Consider the following 21,302-nt stretch of genomic DNA (forward strand, 5'->3'; position numbering starts at 1 on the left):
TTTTGGCCTCATAGACTGAATGTGGAAGTTTTCCTTCCTCTAATATTTTTTGGAATAGTTTGAAAGTAATAAGTATTAGCTCTTCTTTAAATGTTTGGTAGAATTCACCTATGAGGCTGTCTGGTCCTGGACTTTTGTTTTTTGGAAGTGTTTTGATTACTTGATTCAATTTCATTAATGGTAATTGGTTTGTTCAAATTTTCTGTTTCTTCCTGCTTTAGTTTTGGTAGGTAATAGGTTTCTAGGAATTTATCCATTTCTTCTAAGTTGTCCATTTTGTTGACATAAAGGTTTTCCTAATATTCTGTTATAATTGCATTTCTGTGGTGTTGGTTATTTCTCCACTTTCATTAGTTATTTTGCCTACTTGGGTCCCACTCCCCTTTTTTTAAGGAATTTGGCTAAAGGTTTATCCATTTTATTGATCTTTTCAAAGAACCAACTCCTTGTTTCATTGATCTGCTCTATATAGTTTTTTAGTTTCTATTTTATTTCTGCTCTAATCCTTATTATTTTCTCCCTCCTACTGGTTCTGGGTTACATTTATTGTTTTTTTTTTTTTTTTCTGGCTCCTTTAAGTGGAAGGTTAGGTTGCTTTGAGATTTTTCTTGCTTCTTGAGGTAGGCCTGTATTTCTATAAACTTTCCTCTTAGAACCACTTTTGCTGCATCCCAGAGATTTTGGACTGTTGTGTTTTCATTTTCATTTGTTTCCATGTAATTTTTGATGTCCTCATTGATTTCTTGGTTGACCCATTCATTGTTTAGTAGCATGTTATTTAACCTTCATGTATTTGTATTATTCCCAGATTTTTTTCTTGTGATGGATTTCCATAGTGTTGTGGTAGGAAAGATCCATGAGAGTACTTTCATTTTTTTTTTCTTTTGTTGTTTTTGAAACTTGTTTTGTGGCCTAACATGTGATCTATTCTGAAGAACATCCCATATGCACTTGAAAAGAATGTGTATTCTGCTCTTTTAGGCTGGAATGTTCTGAATATGTCTGTAAAATCTATCTGGTCCAGTGTGTCATTCAAAGTCACTGTTTCCCTCTTGATTTGCTGTTTGGATGATCTGTCCATCAGTGTGAGTGAGGTATTAAAGTCCCCTATTGCTACTGTATTGCTATCAATTACTTCCTTCGTGTTTGTTATAACTGTTATGTATTTGGGTGCTCCCATGTTGGGTGCATAAATATGTACAATTATTATATTTTTTGTTGGATTATCCCGTTAGTATATAGTGTCCTTTGTCTCTTGTTACAGTCTTTGTTTTAAAGGCTATTTTGTCTGATATAAGTATTACTACTCCAGCTTTCTTTGGACTTCCATTTGCTTGATAAATGTATCTCCATCCCCTTACTTTCAATCTGCAGGTGCCATTCAGTCTGAAATGAGTCTCTTATAGGCAGCATATAGATGGATCTTATTTTATCTACTCCATCACCCTATGTCTTTTGATTTGGAGTGTTTAGTCATTATGTTCAAAGTAATTACTGATAAGTATTGCCAATTTGTTACTTATTTGTGGTTGTTTCTGTAGATTTTCTCTGATCCTTGCTTTCATGGTTTATTGGCTTTCTTCAGTGATATACTTGAATTCCTTTCTCTTTATTCTTTGATATGTTACTGGTTTTTGATTTGTGGTTACCATGAGATTTATATATAGTATCTTCTGCATATAGCAGTTGATGGTCACTTAAGTTCAAACCCATTCTTTACTCTTCTCACCCCACAAATTTTAGGTATATGGTATTTTACATCCTTTTATTTTTTGTGAAACACTTGACTGATTTTTTTTTTTTTACAGAAATACTTTTTACTGCTTTTGTGTTTTCCTACATTTCATACTCTCAACTTAAGGTCTTTCCTTTCCATTCAGAGTCCCCATTAATATTTCTTATAGAGCTGGTTTAGTAGTGGTCAGGAACTCCTTTTTTGTTTGAGAAAATTCTCTCTCCTTATATTCTGAACAATATCCTTGTAGATAGGAGTATTTTTGGCTCTAGATTTTTCCCTTTCAGCATGTTCAATATATCCTGCTACCCCCTTCTGGCCTGCAAAGTTTCTGCTGAAAAAGCTGCAAAATTTTTTCCCTTATTGCTATTTTTTGCCATTTTAATTACTGTGTGTCTTGGTGTGGAATTCCTTGGGTTGAATTTGGTGGCGTCTGGGGGAGATCTCTGTGCCTCCTGGATGTGGACATGTGGATCTCCTGGATGCGTAGGGAATTTTTCAGCTATTTGTTCGAATAAATTTCCTGCCCCCCTTTCTCTCTCTTCTGAGATCCCTATAATGCAAATGTTATTTCGCTAATGGAGTCAGTGAGTTCTCTAAGACTATTCTCAATCTGCGTAATTTTCTTCTCTTTTGTTCAGCTTAGTTACTTTCTATTACTCTTCCAAGTCGTTATTTTTATTTCCTCTTATCTAGCCTCCTCTATGTTCCATCAAGTGTATTTTAAATTTCATTTATTGTGTTGTTCATCTGATTCTTTTGTATCTTTGCGTTAAGGGTCTCACTGATGTCCTCCACTCTTGTCTCAGGTCCAGTGTGTAGCTTTATGATCATTACTTTAAATTTTCTGTCAGGCATACCACTTATATCTATTTTGCTTTGATTTCTTGCCGTGGTTTGGTCCTGTTCCTTCATTTAAGAGCTATTTCCCTGTCTCCTTGTTTTGTCGGACTTCCTATGTCTATTTCTTTGTTAGGAAAGTCAGCTACTTCTCTTGCTCTTGACTATAATAGCCTTATGTAGAAGAGGTCCTTTCGTGCAGTGTTCCTTGTTCTCCAGGGCCTGGTGCTTCAGGGAATGTCTCCTATGGGTGTTGTGTGTGCTCTGCTGTTGAGTCTTGCCCTCTTTTTTCTTCAGTCCGGTTGTCTGCAGAGGCTGTGTTTGCCTATTGTGGGCAGCGTTTAACAAGGTGTGTGGTGGTCTGTTAGTGAAATGAGACCTGCTCCCGCCAGAACGGAGTTCCTGCACGTGCCAGTCAGATGTGGTGTTGGCGGGGTTTCCATGGGTCTTCTCAGGGAGGGGGCCCAGTGACTGGACTAAGGTGATCATGACTGGGAAGGGTAGATCCGCACAAGTGTGGGTGGGGCTTGGTGTAAGCAAGTTAGGTAACAAATGTTAGTGCTGCAGTGATTCCTGCAGGTATCCGTTGTTTATGTGGTGGGCAGGGGAGGGACCCTAGAGGGGTCTCCCTGTGATCCCTCTCTCCAGGCCATGCTCTGAGATGAACAAATCACTCTCCTTCCCATCTACCGCTGGTGTTTTGCAAACTGCTGGTTCTATGCTGTATCTGTCCAAGACTCTCTAGGGGCGGGAACTCTGCTTCCTAATGCCCTCCAGGCTCTCCTGGAGCTGAGCCCGTTGATTTAAAAATTCCTGCCTCTTAAGTCCCAGTGGTTGTAAGAACTCAAGAAATTGGCCTCCTCTCACTTTCAAAGGCAAATATTATGGGGATTTGTCCTCCCCATTTATGGGCTCCCCAGTGTGAAAGTCTATTTTCTGTCCTTTGTGCCACTGTTTCCCTTCCCGCTGTGGATGGCCCTAGTCCGCTTTGCTCCTGGACCACGTCTTTGTCCTTTCTACCGTCTTTGACGTGGCCTCTTGTCTACCATTTATTTAGTTGTGGAGTTTATCCTGCCAGTCTTCGCATCATCTTTTGGGTTTTTACTGATGTGAGTGTTACCCACTTGTATCCATGGGGCAAGGGGAGCCTAACATCCTCCTACCCAGGCATCTTCCCAGCTGACCCTCTGCCCCACCGGTCTGTGTGCCTATCGATATCCTACTGTATTGCTTACTGTAGCTTTGTGTGATAAGTTTTGAAATCAGGAAGTGTTTTTCAGAATTGTTTTGGATATTTTGGAAATCCTTGTATTTCCCTAGAAATTTTAGGATCAGCTTGAAAATATTTCAAAAAAAGCCTACTGGGATTTTAAAAGGGATTGCATTGGTCTATACCAATGTGGGGAGGACTACCATCTTAATAACTGAAACTTCTGATTCATAAACGTGGACTATCTCTATGCCTTCTTTAAGGTGTTTTATAGTATTCATTATGCAAATTTTTTTTTTTAAGATTTTTATTTTTATTTATTTGAGAGAGAGCATGAGCAGGGGAGAGGCAGAGGGAAAGAGAAAGGGAGAAACAGACTCTCTGCTGAGCAGGGAGCCTGACGTGGGCCTTGATCCCAGGATCCCGGGATCAGGACCCAAGCCAAAGGCAGATGCTCAACCAACTGAGCCACCCAGGTGCCCCTCATTGTATGTTTTACACTCCAGTTATTTTTAAGGATTTTTTTTTTTTAGAGAGCAAGTGTACAAGTAGGAGGGGCAGAGGGAGAAGGAGAGAGAATCTCAAGCGGACTCTGTGCTGGGCATGAGCTAACCCACAGCTCGATCTCAAGACACTGAGATCAGGACATGATCTGAAATCAAGAGTCAGACGCTTAACTGACTATGCCACCCAGGCACCCCACAAGTCTTGTACTTCTTTTGTTAAATTTACTAAGTATTGAATTCTTTCTGGTGCTACTGTGAATGGAATTTTCTTCCTTTTTGGATTTTTCATTGCTAATATACAAAAACAGCTGATTTCTGTACATTGTAGCCTGTGACTTACTGAACTTGTAGATTCTTGTCCATTAAGCTCCTCACTCCATCAGGCTGCTTTCTGGACCCTTTCCATGGTTAGACTTCTAGCAGCTGTCATTTCCTCCAGTGTCCAAGAGTGTAGATCTGATTCTTATTTTGTTTCTTGGCCCTCCAGTAAGGCTTCCCAAATTGTCTAAGGGCCCCCCCCCCCACCACCCTTAACCACTCTGGAGGCCTTGTAACTTGCATGCTTGACAGACATTTTGAAAAAGCTGTGTAAATTTTGAAAACAAACTAGTTTCCTTTTTTTAGTCGAGTCCAGAAAATTCTGGAATACTCCTGTTTTGGACTTGTAAGATTACACTGCTCAGGACCATTTTACAGCACAGTTTCTTTAAAAGAATAGTGACTGACTAGACTTCCAAAGGCTTCATCTTAGGTTGCATTTATTGAACTCTTCACTGTTTTAAGAATCTAGAGTTTAGATTGTGAGGCCAAAATGGGAATGTTCTCAAATGTCTCTCAACCAATAAATAAGATCAATATTTATTAACGTTTCAACTTAAGATTTCAATTTTCATTTTCAAGTAAATAAAAATACTATGTCTTACAGCTAGGGATGCAAGGACTTGGTTATCCTTGTTGGAAAAATGGTTCTCCTCTATCTAGGGGAAGTCACTGTATAGTTAGGGACCGGGAAGCAGGGGACTGAAATCTAAAGAGGTCTTTCTTGGAACAAAGCTAGTTATCAGTTACCACCAAAACATTATTGTAGCTAGAATTCCAGAAATGATGAATAGACGATCATCTTCTATTCGGTCTTCATGGATTATACCTGTGAAGCAAAAAAGACAGTTTGGATAAAACACCTAAAATATTTTACTAGCTTTTGGGAACAACACTGTGTGTTGTTTTCCCAATATACATTGCATTTTTTCCTCATTATGTAGCAATAGTGACTTATGTGGAATAGACCCAACTCACATTCAGCTTGAGGGAAGGCTGTGATGGGTCTAGGTCAGCAAGAAAATCTTCTTTTCTCTCCCATGCTTTGTCAGGATGATTGGGTTAATTTATAGCAATCCCATGGGCATGTGTTTGGTTCAGGGGTGCCCTCAATTAGTGTGAAGTTCAAGACTCTTACCCAGACATTGGAATATACTACATACGAAGCTGGGAACTCCTGAACAATTTTGCCACTCAGCTTCGAAGATGGCCACCAACGACCCTTGGCTCTAGTATTCATGCCATTATGCAGTCCTTTCACCTTGAATGTGGGGTGGACCTAGTGATTAATTTGTAACTTGTCATGGAAAAAGTGATGGGATGTCACTTCTGAGATGAGTTACAAAAAAGCTGTGGCTTCCATCTTGCTCACTATGAGGGTAAGGCACATGACAAGTACAAGATGCACTATGTAGAAGTCCCTGGACGACAGCCAGTGAGACACTGAGGCCTTGAGCGCACCAGCCTCTGAGGAACTAAATCCTGCCAACAACCACAAGAGTGACCTTAGAAGGGGATTGTCCTCTAGTTGGGCCTTCAGATGACACTGTAGCCCTAACAGACAGCTTCACTGCATACTCAGGAGAGACTGTGAGCCCGAGGCCCAAAGCTAAACTGTGTCCAGATTCCTGACTCATAGAAAGTGTGAGATAAAAAGTCTTTGGCGTAATCTGTTAAGCAGCAAAAGTTAACTATCATTCTATCATAAGAAAAGCTGGAGGGCGCCTGGGTGGCTCAGTCGGTTAAGCGTCTGCCTTCGGCTCAGGTCATGATCCCAGGGTCCTGGGATCGAGCCCTGCATCGGGCTCCCTGCTCAGTGGGGAGCCTGCTTCTCCCTCTGCCTCTCATGAATAAATAAATAAAATCTTAAAAAAAAAAAGCTGGATTATATTTGCAACTGAAAACACATTAATACCTTTTCAATATTAAATTACTATTAGCAAGTATATTAGACATTAGTCATTATATACAAGTGAACTTATGATTTATAAAAATCATGTATAGAGAAAAAAAAACTACCTATTCACAACTCTCTTTTTCTCATAGGGAAAATTATGTATGAGGGCTCAATTCATTCAGAATCCCTTATAATACTGAAGGTTTGGCAAAGGTTTACTTTTGATGATTTACATTGTTTATGTGTGTAAGTAAAAAGTGATCACAGAGGAAACTTAAAAACATCTACTGGTGTGAAAGTACTTTTGAGGACTTTCAATATCTGTTTATATACAAGTTTTAAATATGCTAATAAAAATGATTCTTACTGGGTACTTTTCACGAAAGCAGATCTGGAAGGACCTCTGGTTAAGACTTTTTTTTTTTTTTAACCAATTTTCTGTATCTGAAAAAAATTTAACCAATTTTTTTTTATTCCAATTTTCTGTAGCTCAATAAAACAAAGAACTCCAACTTCACTGTATTTTTAGAAGGGCCTCTGAATTAATGCTTATACAGGCCAAACTGAGCTCACTCCCTGAGGAAAAGCTTTTGTTTTACAAGGTTTTCGGGGGAAGCAGGGTCATATGAAAAAGCCAGTGGGTATAAATTGGGCAGGGAAGACAGTGCTGACTTCTTAAATTCAATTTTTAAGCATGTTCAATAAAGGGATGTTCTTTCTTCCCTGGCAAAATTCTTCTCTCAGATATCCTTCTCATATATTTAAAAATGTGCTTGAAGAGTTTTTTGGTTCTGTTTTTACAAAAAATGATATATATATATCAAACATGTTTCTGCAGAGTACACAGGATTGGAGGGAGAGTGAGAGGTGGATTTTCCTTTTCTAAATTAGATATGCACTTTTGTATTTTTCAATTTTTACAACAAGCTTGTATAATGTAAGAAATTGAAATTAAAAAAAAAAAGGAAAATGTTCCCTGGGAGAGTCTCACTTGTAGTTTCAGCTGAATTTCTTCAATCATAACATGAAATCAATACCTATCTGAGCACCTGGGAGAGCAGAGTGAGAAGTGGAGGAAAGGGGAGAGGTTTGCTGAAGGCAGGCTGAAGGGGGGGACGCTCTGATAGTTGTGAAAGAGGCGAGAGCCTGGGAGACGAGGGGAGGGCTATGTGCCGGGGAACAGGGCCAGGGTTCAGCAGTGGGACTTACACATTCATCTAGTTATCTGCCCCGGAGATGACTGAAGTAGGGACTGGGTAGGGGATGGTTTCCTCGGAGACGGAAGTAGGATGAGGGTGTCCTCAGTGGACGGCTGCAGTAGTTAGGTTTCTTCCCAGGAAATAGCAATTTACTTCAACCAGTAAGATGGGACATGAGGCATGGTCTAGGTTTGAGTGTGAAGCTGGTAGGAGAGTTTTCTGGAGTACCAGAAACAGAACTAACTCCAGTAACCTGTAAGGAAGAGTAACAAGGAGGGGGGGGGCGGGGGCAGAAAGTAACAGGAGTGGATAGAAAGTGATAGGGTGGCTGAGAACTAAGGGCTATCATGTTCTTCCTTAGCAAACTGAGGAGATCTTGAGGTCTATACTTGGTTTGTAAAATTTTGAATATGGAAAGAGATCCCAAACAGGCAACAAATGAAAAAACAAAACACAATCTAACTCACCACTCCGTGGTTAACAGCTGGTTTTAAATATGATGGTTAAGCTTTCAAGGTCTTCATTCTTCAAATGTAATTCTTCAAGCAAAGTCTCTATAAACTGTGTAAACACCACATTTTCCTGAGAATGCTTCTGAATGCCAAGAATTGGGGTCAGTCTGAAAAGACCAAAAATATTAAATGCATATCCATGAAATGAGGACTAAGGGGCTCCTGTCTTCTACATAGCAGAGGGGATTTTTGTCACAGCAGAGAAATGAAGTCTTTACTAATAAAGGCAGAGACGAAATCTCAGGAAAAGAATGAAAGATCAAACATAGTGTTAGGAAACCTAAGAGCCTGAATCTATAACATGCTCTTCATTATGCCAGGAAAAGCTACCAAGTTCTCAGAAATGAAAATGAAGTCTTTCCACTTAGGGAAAAGAAGCTGTGGAAAGAAGCTTAGAGATGAGAACTGCTTTAAAACCATACTGAATGTTTATATCACCTGAATAAAAAAAATAAATGATAAATAGGATCACCTTTTGGATGAAACCTTAATATTTTTATTTTATTTTATTTTTTTATATATTTTTTTAAGATTTTATTTATTTATTTGAGAGAGAGAGAGAATGAGAGATAGAAAGCACAAGAGGGAAGAGGGTCAGAGGGAGAAGCCGACTCCCTGCCTAGCAGGGAGCCCGATGTGGGACTCGATCCTGGGACTCCAGGATCATGACCTGAGCCGAAGGCAGTCGCTCAACCAACTGAGCCACCCAGGCGCCCAATATTTTTATTTTTAAAACACTAAATAGATGAATTATATCTTATAAGGCACTTAATACAATCTTCTAAAGAACACTGTGCTTTTCCCAAGTCACTTCCAGTAAACAACTGATTGCATATAATATTCTCAAAAGTAATTTTCAATGAAATGTCATTATACACTTTTTAAGTCATGCTTACTAATCAAAGATTAAGACCATTACTTTCCACAAATTATATATATAACTACATATAATAATTATGTATATATTATGTATAATCTCCAGAGAGCATGCCTTTGTAAGGTATATATCTGGAAAGCTTTTGGCGAGAAAATTCTTTTATCCTTGAGTAGTCTTATACTTACCACAAAGATCTTCCAGATGCTTTTTGAACACTGGTCACTGCCACCAGGCACATCAAATATAAATAACCCTCTGACTTCAATCAATAAAGCTCAAGGAATCAGAGTGGAGCAACTCCACAGTAATGAGTGTGGAAGAGGAAATGTGACGTTCTCAGAGACTTCTTGCTTGCTTAGCCATCTTATACAGAAAGCAGAAGTAAAAGGAAATCTTTGTCACATTGTCTAAAGACAGTCGGGACGTGGAGGAGGTGGTAAGTTCTCTGCATCTCTCAAGGTATCTTAGCAAGAACTGGAGACTAGGTGACTCCAAAAGTCCAGTGAAATCCACAGAGTTCTAACATGGGAAAACCACTGTAGTGTATTCCTTCTCCACCTCTCCTGTATTTCTTTATAGCTGGAGAATGCACTACCAGGTTTTGACATTTTAATGAGCTTTATCTGCAGGTATTCCCCAAAGGTCGTTAGGAAACAGGATAACACAAGCTTTCTAATGCCAAGCCCAAGCTGGGCACTTGGGCAAACTTAGGCATTTGTGGCCAGCTTTTCCTGAGTCATCTTCCTGCCATGAAAGTGGAACCCAGAAGTCAACTCTGGCTTTTCTCACACGAATAAAGTTGCTCTTTCCCCACAATACGAGCAAAGTTACTGGGGATTGGATTACTTCAGCTAAAATAAAACCAAGAAGTCAGGAGGCAGATCAGATCTGTCAACTCCATACAAAGGTAGCTTTTGTGTATATTTAAAAATGGTATACATGGCACATCCAAAACAATTTCTGACTTTCAAAGAGACTAGTATTTAATTCATATATGAAAACAAAGTCTCAATTACTTCTCAAAGTGCCATTAGTATGTTTTAAAATTTAACCCTCAAAGTAGAAGTAAATGTGATAGCTAGATTTCTCAACCTATGTGCCCATATGAGAGCAGAACAAGGGAAGATTAAGAAGCAACTTTTGAGAATCATTCTATCAAGTGCCAGGGTTATAAAATATTTTAGGAACAGTGATACATCTCTAGCAAACTTATAAGGCTAAAGTTATAATAACTTCATTATGTGTTCATAGACACCTAAAAGTTTTGTTTACAAAGGAGGGAAGACAATGATGCAGAAGGACCCTCAGCTAACCTCCTCCACACAGTGAATCTACACCTACAGGTTGAGCAATTCCCCCTGAAGAACTGAGGGCTGACTGAACAGGGCTAGAGAGACCACACAGAGAAAGACATGAGAGAGAGAGACACAGTAACAACAGGAATCCAACCCCCACCCCCGCCACCCCCATCTTGCCAACTGCAGTGGGGAAGATAGTACCCAGAGACCAGAAGTACAGCTCAGCCCTGTGGCAGAGATAAAAAAGACGCACTTTAAAAGAGCACCTAGAATATGAAGGAACCAGCTCTAGAGCATCTGAAAAACAGCAGGGAGCGGCTAGAACACTCTCCCTGGGTCCCAGGTACTGGCCAGCACCATTGTTTATATTCCTTGTCCACCCTGATAGCACAGACGGGAGCTGGCCTGCTGCGCTTCAGTGAGCCTCAGTCCCTTAGGACCCCACTAGCCCCAGTTGCCCTACTGCACAGGAAAAAAAGGCTGTAGATTAAAAGAACAACTGGAAGATAATGGAATGAGTTCTAGGGCATCTGCCAAAAGGCCAGGGAGCTGCTGGAACACACTAGTATCAAAGGTGCTGGTGAGGGCCATGGCTTATGTTCCCCTCCCACTTCATAGCACAGACAAAAGCAGGGTCTGGGCACCCTAGCCACCTGCCACAGTGAGCCCAGGCCCCTAGCCCACCAAACCACACCAAACTCAGCTGCCCCTACAGGTGGCCCTCCAACCATCGCCTGCTAGAGCTCTAGCTGTCTCCCTAAGGTAGCCCCAGTGCAGTGCACACTGAACCACCCCCGGACAGCACCCACTACAGCTCCAGCTGTCTTGCCAAGGTAACACAGGCACAATCATTGTGTGACATCCTAGGCCTGTACCTGCTTCACTTCAGCTCTAGATGACTCATGAGGGCACCCACTGCACCGAGTGGCCCAGGACCTCCCAGCCCATACCTGCTTCAGCAGCAGCTGTCCTGCCAGGGTGCCCGAAGTGCAGAGAGCCCTGAGACCTCCTGGCTGGCATCTGTCTTCGCTCCAGCCATCCTGTCAGGGTACTCCCTGCATGGAGTGCCTCGGGACCCCCAGGCCCACACCTGCTTCAGCTCCTGCTGTCCCATCAAGGAGCACTCTACATGGAGCACCCTGGGACTCCTAGCCCAAGGCCACTTTGGTTCCAGCTGTCCTGGTGTGGCATCCCCCTGAGCAGAGTACCCAAGGACTACCTGGTTATGCTTCAGCTCCTGCCACCTTGCCAGGACGTCCCATACTGCAGAACACTGTAGGACCCACTCCCATCCCCTGCTGCCCGCTTTGGCTCCAGCCATCCCACCAAGGTGCTACATGCATGGGACACCCCAGGACTCCCAGCCTACACCTGTTACGGCTTCAGCCAGCCAGCTAAAGTCACAGGCATAGTCTACACCAGAGATATTCCTACACAAGGCCATTACCTCACATCTAAGAGAAATAGCTGTTCTGCCTAATTCAAAGAAACAGAAAATCAAACAAAATGAGATGGAGGAATATGCTTCAAAAAAACAAAGCAAAATTTCAGGAACAGAAACAGAGCCAAGCAATCTATATGATAAAGAATTCAAAGTAATAGTCATAAAGATGCTCACTGGACTTGAGTGGATAAACTCTGAACTTCAACAAAGATAAAAAGTATAAAGAACCAACCAGTTGAAGAATAAAGTAACTGAAATGAAAAATATACTAAAGGGAATCAACAGTAGATGAGAGGATACAGAAGAAAGGATCAGCAATGTAGAAAACAGGGTAATGAAAAGCATCCAAGCTGAACAGCAAAATCCTAAAAGGATTTTAAAAAATGAGAATAAGTTAAGAGATCTTTAGGACAATATCAAGTGTACTAACATTCACTTGATAGAGGTCCCAGAAAAAGGGGAAAGAGAGAGAGAGAGAAAGGGGCAGAAAATTCTTAAGAAATAATAGCTAAAAACTTCCCTAACTTGGGGAAGGAGACAGACATCTAGGTCCAGGAGGCACAGAGAGTCCCTAACAAGATGAACCCAAGGATATCTACACCAAGCCATATGATAATTAAAATGTCAGAGTAAAGATAAAGAATCTTAAAAGTAGCAACCAACAGAAAAACAACTGGTTACGTGTAAGGAAAACGCCATGAAGCTATGAGCTGATTTTTCAGTAGAACTTTTGCAAGCCAGAAGGTAGGATATAATCAAAGTGCTGAAAGGAAAAACCTACAACCAAGAATATTCCAACTAGCAAGAGTATTCAGAATAGAAGGAGAGAGAGAGTCTCCCAGACAAAAGTTAAAGGAGTTCATCACCACGAAACGAGCCTTACAAGAAATGTCAGAAGGACTTCTTTAAGCAAAAAAAGATAAGTCATAATTAGAAAATTATGAAAAGAAAAAAATTCATAACTGAACATAAAATTAATAGGTTGGTCACTAAAAAAGCTAGTATGAATATTAAAAGACAATAGTAGTAAAATCACCAGACATTTTTCTAAAAAAGACATATAGATGGCCAACAGACATATGAAAAGATGCTCAACATCACTCATCAGGGAAATGCAAACAACCACAATGAGATATCTCACACTTGTCAGATGGCTAAAATAAAAAACTCAAAAAACAAGTGCTGGTGAGGATGTGAAGAAAAAGGAACCCTCGTGTGCTGTTAGTGGGAATGCAAACTGGTGCAGCCACTGTGGAAAACAGTATGGAGCTTCCTCAAAAAGTTAAAAATAGAACTATCCTATAATCCAGTAATTGCACTACTGGATATTTACCCAAAGATTACGAAAATACTAATTTGAAGGGATACATGCACCCCTATGTTTAATGCAGCATTATTTACAATAGCCAAGATATGGAAGCAACCCAAGTGTCCATCTATAGATGAATGGATAAAGAAAATGTGGTACACACACACAGTGAAATATTATTCAGCCATAAGAATGAAATCTTGCCATTTATATCAGCATGGATGGATCTAGAGAGTTTAATGCCAAGCAAAATAAGCCAGTCAGAGAAAGACAAATACCGTATGATTTCACTCATACGTAGTATTTAATAAAGAAAACAAATGAACAAAGGGGGGAAAAGAAAAGAGACAACCCAAAAAACCAGAATCTTAACTATAGAGAACAAAGAGAGGGTTACCAGAGGGGACATGGGTGAAATAGGTGAGGGGGGTTAAGAGTACACTTACTGTGATGAGCATTGAGTAATATATGGAATTGTTGAATTGCTACTATTATATGCCTGAAACTAATATAACAATGTATATTAACTACATTGAATTACAATTTTTAAAAAAGTAGTAAAATCAATATATCTAAAAAATTATAGGACTCAGAAAATAGAAGGATGTAAAATATAGCATATACATAAAACATGAATAGGAAAAATGTAGTGCTTTCAGAATGAGTTTGAACTTAAGCAACCATCAAGTTAATATAGACTGTAATATAATTAGGATGTTATATATGAACCTCATGGTAACCACAAACCAAAATCCTTTAACAGATACACAAAAAAATTAAAGGAATCCAAGCCTAAAACTAAAGAAAGCCATCAATCACAAGGGAAGAGAGCAAAAGAAGAAATGGATAGAGAAGAACTATAAAAACCACCAAAAAACAATTAACAAAATGGCAATAAGTCCATACCTATCAATGGTTACTTTAAATGTATATGTTCTAATGCTCCAATCAAAAGACACAGGGTGACTGACTGGATTAAAAAAAAACAACCCATCTATTATGCTGTGTACAGGAGACTCACCTCTGATCGAAAGACACAAACAGACCGGAAGTAAAGGGATGGAAAAACATATGACCATGCAAATGAAAGTGGAAAAAAAAAAGCCAAGGTAACAATACTTATCCAGAGTTTAAGACAAAGACTGTAATAGGAGACAGAGAAGGACATTACATAGTGATAAAGGGACCAATCCAACAAGAGGATATAACAATTGTAAATACCTATGCACCCAGCACAGGAACACCTAAATAAATAATGCAGATATTAACAGACATAAAGGGAGAAAATAACAGTACTACAACAATAGTAGAGGACTTTAACATCACACTTACATCAACGATAGATCATCCAGACAGAAGATCAATAAGGAAACAGTGGCCTGGAATGATACATTAGACCAGATGGAGTTAAGAGATATGCCCAGAACATTTCACTCCAAAGCAGCAGAATACACATTCTTTCCAAGTGCACACAGAACATTCTCCAGAACAGATCACATGTTAAACCATAAAATGAATCTCAGTAAGTTTAAGACTGAAATTATATCAAGCATCTTTTCCAACCACAATCATACGAAACCAGGACTCAAATACAAGAAAAAAAATCTGGAAAGAACATAAACATATGGAGGCTAAACAATAGGTTCCTAAACAACAAGTAGGGTCAACCAAGAAATCAAAGAGGAAATTAAAAAATACATGGAGATAAATGGAAATGAAAATACAATGGTCCAAAATCTCTGGGATGCAACAAAAGCAGTTCTAAGAGGAAAGTTTACAGTGATACAGGTCTACCAAGACCCAAGAAAAATCTCAGGTAAACAACCAAGCCTTACACCTAAAAGAACTAGAAAAAGAAGAGTAAACAAGGCCCAAAATTAGTAGAAGGAAGGAAACAATAAAGATCAGGATTAAATGAAATGGAGACTAAAAAGGAAAAAAAAAAATCAATGGAAACTAAGACCTGCATCTTTGAAAAAATAAAATTGATAATCCTCTAGCCAGATTCATCAAAAGAAAAAAAGAGGACTCAAATAAGTAAAATTAGGAATGAATGAGAAGTAAAAGTGGACAACACAGAAATACAAAGGATTGTAAGAAGCTACTATGAAAAATTATATGCCAATAAATTAGACAACTTAGAAGAAATGGATAAATTTCTAGAAATATACAATCTTCCAAAAAAGTGAAATCAGGAAGAAATACAAAATGTGAACATACTAATTATTAGTAACAAAACCAAATGGGGCAATCAGAAATCTCCCAATAACAAAAGTCTAGGACTAGATAAGCTTCACAGGTGAATTCTACAAACATTTAAATAAGAGTTCATAAGGACTCTTTCTAAATGATTCCAAAAAAACAGGAGGAAGGAAAACTTCCAAATTCATTCTATGAAGGCAGCATTATCCTGATACCAAAACTAGACAAAGACACTATATACAAAGAAATCTATAGGCCAGTATGTCTGGTGAACATGGATGCAAAAATCTAAAAGGCAATCTACTGAATGGGAGAAGATATTTGCAAAGGATATATCTGATAAAGGGTTAATATCCAAAATATATTTAGAACTTAATACAATTCAACACCAAAAAAAAAAAAAAGACAATCTGATTTACAAATGGGCAGAGGACCTAAAAACAAATATTTATGAAGAAGACCTACACATGGCCAACAGGAAGATGAAAAGATGCTCAACATCACCACTAATCAAGGAAATACAAATCTAAACTACGAAAAGATACCACCTTTCACCTGTCAGATTGGCTAGAATCAAAAATACAAAAACAACAAGCATTGGCAAGAATGTGGAGAAAAAGGAACCCTCATGAACTGTTTGGTGGGAATGTAAACTGGTTACAGCCACTGGCGAAAACAGTATGGAGGTCATTAAAAAATAAAAAATAGAAATCCCACATAATCCAGTAATTCCGCTACTGGGTATTTACCCAAAGAAAACAAAAACACTATTTCAAAAAGAGATATGTACCCCTATGTTTACTGCACCATTATTTACAATAGCCAAGATAAGATATGGAAGCAACCCAAATGTCCACTGATGGATGATGAAGATGGGTATGCATGTGCATACACACACACACACACACACACACACACCATGGTTATTACTCGGCCATAAAAAAGAATGAGATCTTGACATTTTCAATAACATGGATGGCTCTAGAGGACATTATGCTAAGTGGAAAAAGAGAAAAACAAGTATCATGTGATTTTACTTATATGTGGAATTGAAAAAAAAAAAAAACCAGGGGCGCCTGGGTGGCTCAGTCAGTTAAGCATCTGCCTTTGGCTCAGGTCATGATCCCAGAAGTCCTGGGATCGAGCCTTGCGTCGGGCTCCCTGCTCTGTGGGGAGCCTGCTTCTCCCTCACCCTCTCGCTCCCCCTGCTTGTGCTCTCTCTGTGTCAAACCAATCAATCTTTAAAAAACAAAAAGCAGAAACAGAGCTATAATTACAGAGAACAAACTGATGTTGCCAGAGGGGAGAGGGGTGAGGGGAAGTGGGATACAGGAGGTAAGTCACAGGAATAAAAGGTACAACATAGGGAATATAGTCCATGGTATAATAGCGTAGTGTGGTAACAGATGGGAGCTACAACTGTGGTGAGGATAGCATAATGTATAGAGCTGTTGAATCACTATGTTGTACACCTGAAACTAAGTTAACATTGTATGTCAACTAAACTTCAATAAAAACAAATACAAAGAAAAGATTTATATGATCTAAGAAAACAGACTCAATCCTTTCTTTTTTTGTTTTTAAAGATTTTATTCATTTATCTGACACAGACACAGTGAGAGAGGGAACACAAGCAGGGGGAGTGGGAGAGGGAGAAGCAGGCTTCCCGCGGAACAGGGAGCCCGATGCGGGGCTTGATCCCAGGACCGTGGGATCATGACCTGAGCCGAAGGCAGACGCTTAACGACTGAGCCACCCAGGCGCCCGTCAATCCTTTCTTAATGTAATAATTTGGTCCCTTTACACAAGACTGCAAATAACTAACTCCATGATCTTGAAGGAGGGGGGATTCTACACCTCTGTGTACAGCATGTTGCAATGGAGAACAAACTTTAAATTGTAGCCATTGTTCCTCCTACATAAACTAAATGTCTCTTGCCGAATTTTATTTTCTCCTTCATGGGACTTTTTGTGGGGCAGCTCTTATAAGTTATTTCTTCATATTCTTGAAAATAGTTCTCATAATTTCCTTTTAATCTTTCCTCATAAATGCCATCTGACTCCTCCTTATTCAGATTAGTATTCTTCCCTAAACCCCCTTCTAGGTTCTCCCTTTAACTACTGCCCCAGAATATACATTGTCCAAATTCATTACTTCAAACAACAACAACATACTTCCTACCTCACAGAAAGATACCATAAAATAAAATCTTTCATGTCTATGTTATCTTTGATGTACTATCTCAGGATCTTATCAATCCCCCCCTTTTTTTTTGTTTAACTGACTCCCCAGGCTCCTCCTTTCCTCTTAACTCCTTATCTGTGCACTATTAATCATGATATGCTAATCACTTATCTCTTTAACTTTTTCATTAAGGAACTCCCATCCTATTACATACTGAAAGGGACTCAAGCCTCTATTCTGTTCCTGAAACTTGTAATAGTGAATGCTAAAGAAAGCCACAATAAACAATAAATAAAGCCCCCAAAACTACTTCTACTTAAATAAACAGTAATACACTCCAGTTGGTATTTATGTGTTTTATGTACGAAATACCTTTAAAATAAGTAACAGAAAATGTGATTGGCCGTGAGTAAAAACAAAAGATTTTTTATGTTTCAATTATTTCTTTCAAGGGCTTTTAAGTAAGAATAAAAACCTCTAGAGGTGACACTAAAAGTATGGCTTACCACAAACAGTCTGTGTGCTGGAGAATATAATTAGAAAAAAACGACATAATACCTTGCAATGTATAAATCACAAACAAGAAAGGAAACTTCTCATTAAAAGTCCACCAATTCAAATCTCTCTTTTGAAAAGGCAGGCAGCCTTATATAACTAGTTCTTTACCATATGGTAAATGGTATGACAACAAAAGCAAAAAAGTCAAGTGTCATACTGCAACTTATTGGTAAGACCATTATTTAGCTGAGTGCTCCACATATGCTACTACAGCTCAAAAGGAGAGAGTGCAAGTCAGGTTAGGACCAGTACCTTCCATTTGTTATCACTGAGCTATCAAACATCTGGTTAACAGGAATTATGCACAGCAGTGAGAGGACTTTCAAAGTGTGACAACTGAAACAAGAGAGATTTCTAATTAAAAAGTGGCATTTAAAAAAACCCCATATTATGTCCAAGGATTTAGAGCTGTACAAACGCTTGTGTCTGAGAAGTCACCTATAATTGGGTGAGTGCCTGGTTTGTGCCCTATCAACTGTGAAAGCTATATAAAGAGTTAAAGCTGCGGTTCAGTGAGCAAGGAGAGCTAAACAACCGAGGGAACTCTGTTATCCATGTCCTGTAGTGCGATCAAAGTCAGTCATGAACCTGGATTTTTACAAGGCCTTCCCCGTTGTGGTCCCTACTGCTTTGCTCATTGCACTCATTCCTCCTGGAGAATACATAATGCAGCTCCCGGAACACTGGAAATCACAGCACAGTCCAGATTACCCTTTCCTGAATCATCTGGGTGATATGTGTGAAGATCACGTAGGCACTTGCCTGAAATGATATAGCACAGACATCCTTCAACTTTGCCCTCAAAACTAGAAGAAAAGCAACAACTTTTAGAGTTTCCTGAGTCTTTATTGATTTCCAAACTCACAGAATCAAAAACGGTAGGCTATTGTAAAATGACACTGAACGACACTCCTCAAAGTCAACACAGCCTCAAGAGAAGAAAGAGCTGTGAGAACGTCTGTGTGAATAAATGTCACCAGAAAGCATGCCTCTCTTTGGTTTGGGGTTGGAGGAAGGGACAGGAAGTGAAAAGCCACATACTTTTCTGTACCTATCAGATTTGAGAAATGACTGGGTTCACACAGAGTTCTGTTGCAGTAGGGAAACCTGTTCTGCTGATTACCGTGCATAAAGGTGATGAACATGCAAGGCTGCTAAAAGATAATGCTGGGCTTTAAAGAGATTTTTAAACACTTATTCTCTCATCCTTCAGAAGTTAGTGCTGGGAAGGAGAAGGTAAGCAGCATGCACAGGCACTAGGCTCGTCACTTTACCAGTTAGAACAGAATAGATACTACAATACCTGACACTTGGGGGGCTTCAAATAAACCAAAAACAAAAGTCTTCTAGGACAGATGAGGTATCTTTACCACTAATGGCTGGGGGAAGTGCAGACTCGAAAAGCTGAGGTTTAGCTGCATAGTCTTATTTTATAAGGCTATTCCACCACTTTGTTTCCTCAAGTGGGATTTAGTCTCAACCTATCCAGCAAGTGTCCTTTTGACAGGTGACTGTATCTCAGGCTTTGGACCGGGTAAGGGATTTATCCAGGGTCACAATGGCTAAGAACAGTGCTAAAAACGGACACCTTTATCACAAAGGCATCTTGCTTACCAATCAAGTCTTGTTACTCCTTTCTTCCTGCGGTAACAATTGTTACTTCACCCATATTTTATCTTCTAAAAAATGAATTGGGATTTTCCCTTCTTCTCTGTAAGAACAAATGCTAAATGATAAAGGATTAAACCAGAACACCTCTGTCTATACATACACACACTCAAAACTGAAACAAGAGAGCTGTGACCAGTTTGTAACACGTTGGGTCAAGATGTCATCTATTTTCAGAAATTTGGGGACTCACACAAACCCAAGACATTTTGCAAAATGTTATCTCTCAGGTTTAAAAAAATTTTCTAGTATAAACTTTGAAAAGGAATTTTATCTGTCTACTTCAGGGCTCCTTAGCATGTAAGTAATTAGGATTTCAGGTTTAACATAACTCTTTTTTCACTGTGCTTGTTTCTTATTGGGGAGAATGAAGAATATTCAACTCTGTCAGTGATTCTCTAAAAACATTTGTGTAATCTGTGGCCCCTGGCTTCCTCCCTGAAGTAACAAAACACACTTGGGCATAGGGAAAGAACCAAAGAAGCCACCCTGAGGAACAGCTTTTCTTTTTCCATCTATCAACATGGACTGGCTCATGTGCAGAGGTAACCACCTTGTGGCACTTTCCTAAGCTGCTGTAGATGTTGTTTAAATGTAGAGAGTAAACATGGTTTTACAACTGACAAGGAATTCAGATACTTTAATAGGGGTGGTGGGTGGCTTTCTAAATGGGAGTAAATGAATTCGTTTCCCTTGAAGAAATGCCAGTTCTTTTTCCCAGTTGTTCCCTTTGTGGCAGGATCTCAACCACTGAGTCAAATATATGAAGCTTCAGTGATTTCCAAGTTTATAAAAAGATTTTTTTCCCCCTTTATGAGACTAACTTGTTGGTCTTTAACCTTTCTGTGAAGTTGCAGCAAGTGTGAACTCCAAGGTGAGGCTTTGTGACTGATGTGACTTTCTTAAGGTCACGCAGTCAGTAAGAGATGAGCAAATAACCCAGAAGTACTCCCACTAGTCCACACTTTTAACCACTATACCACACAAGCTCACATATCTGATTAATTTTAAGAACTGAGTATACCTTATGATTTCAAAGGCCCACTTGTATATGTTCTTTAAATAACTTCTAAAATCTATCATTACAAAATAGAATGTGCTAATGAAAAGTGACAAGTCTATTGTTTCTAATTCATCTTTTCTGACAGCCAAAAAGCACCTTCCAACACCATTAACTAAGGAAGACTTTAGAAGAAAGTTAAGAACTGCCTTAAAGCGAGCAAATCCTAGCAGACATATCTACATCAACTGATTTAGCATAGCTCTGGTACACTAATAACTGCCCCAGAATTAAAGACAGTGGTTCTCAATTCTTTCCGTACAAATTACAATCACTTGCGGAACTTAAAAACTGCCTATGTCCAGGCCCCACCCCAGACCAATGAATTAAAATCTCTGAATCAGGTATTGATATTTTTAAAAAACTTCCTATGTGATTCCAATGAACAATGAATGTTGAGAACCACTGTCAATTCCTCAACTGAATACATCTGAGTAGTTCTGATTATGTGTTATACTTGTTACCTACACAGTTCAAAGAAACC

The 21,302-nt window shown here is 39.2% G+C and overlaps 1 protein-coding gene and 1 long non-coding RNA gene across 3 annotated transcripts in view; one reads left to right on the forward strand and one right to left on the reverse strand.

Annotated features, from left to right (window-relative positions):
* The window catches only part of LOC112824673 (uncharacterized), a 78,073-nt gene that overhangs the window by 41,590 nt on the left and 15,181 nt on the right, over positions 1-21,302 (forward strand). The gene's annotated exons all lie outside the window — the stretch shown is intronic.
* The window catches only part of RPAP2 (RNA polymerase II associated protein 2), a 74,468-nt gene continuing 58,303 nt past the window's right edge, over positions 5,138-21,302 (reverse strand). Inside the window, exons 12-13 of the mRNA XM_025872183.2 lie at positions 8,173-8,324; positions 5,138-5,438 (exon numbers count right to left, since the gene is read on the reverse strand). Coding sequence (XP_025727968.1) covers positions 8,183-8,324 — 142 coding nt within the window. The 3' untranslated portion in view covers positions 5,138-5,438; positions 8,173-8,182. The remainder of the gene's footprint in view (positions 5,439-8,172; positions 8,325-21,302) is intronic.

Source organism: Callorhinus ursinus, unplaced genomic scaffold (assembly GCF_003265705.2).
Source record: "Callorhinus ursinus isolate GAN/ISIS: 27379988/994484 unplaced genomic scaffold, GSC_fseal_2.0 scaffold9, whole genome shotgun sequence".
NCBI classification, from domain to species: Eukaryota; Metazoa; Chordata; class Mammalia; order Carnivora; family Otariidae; genus Callorhinus; species Callorhinus ursinus.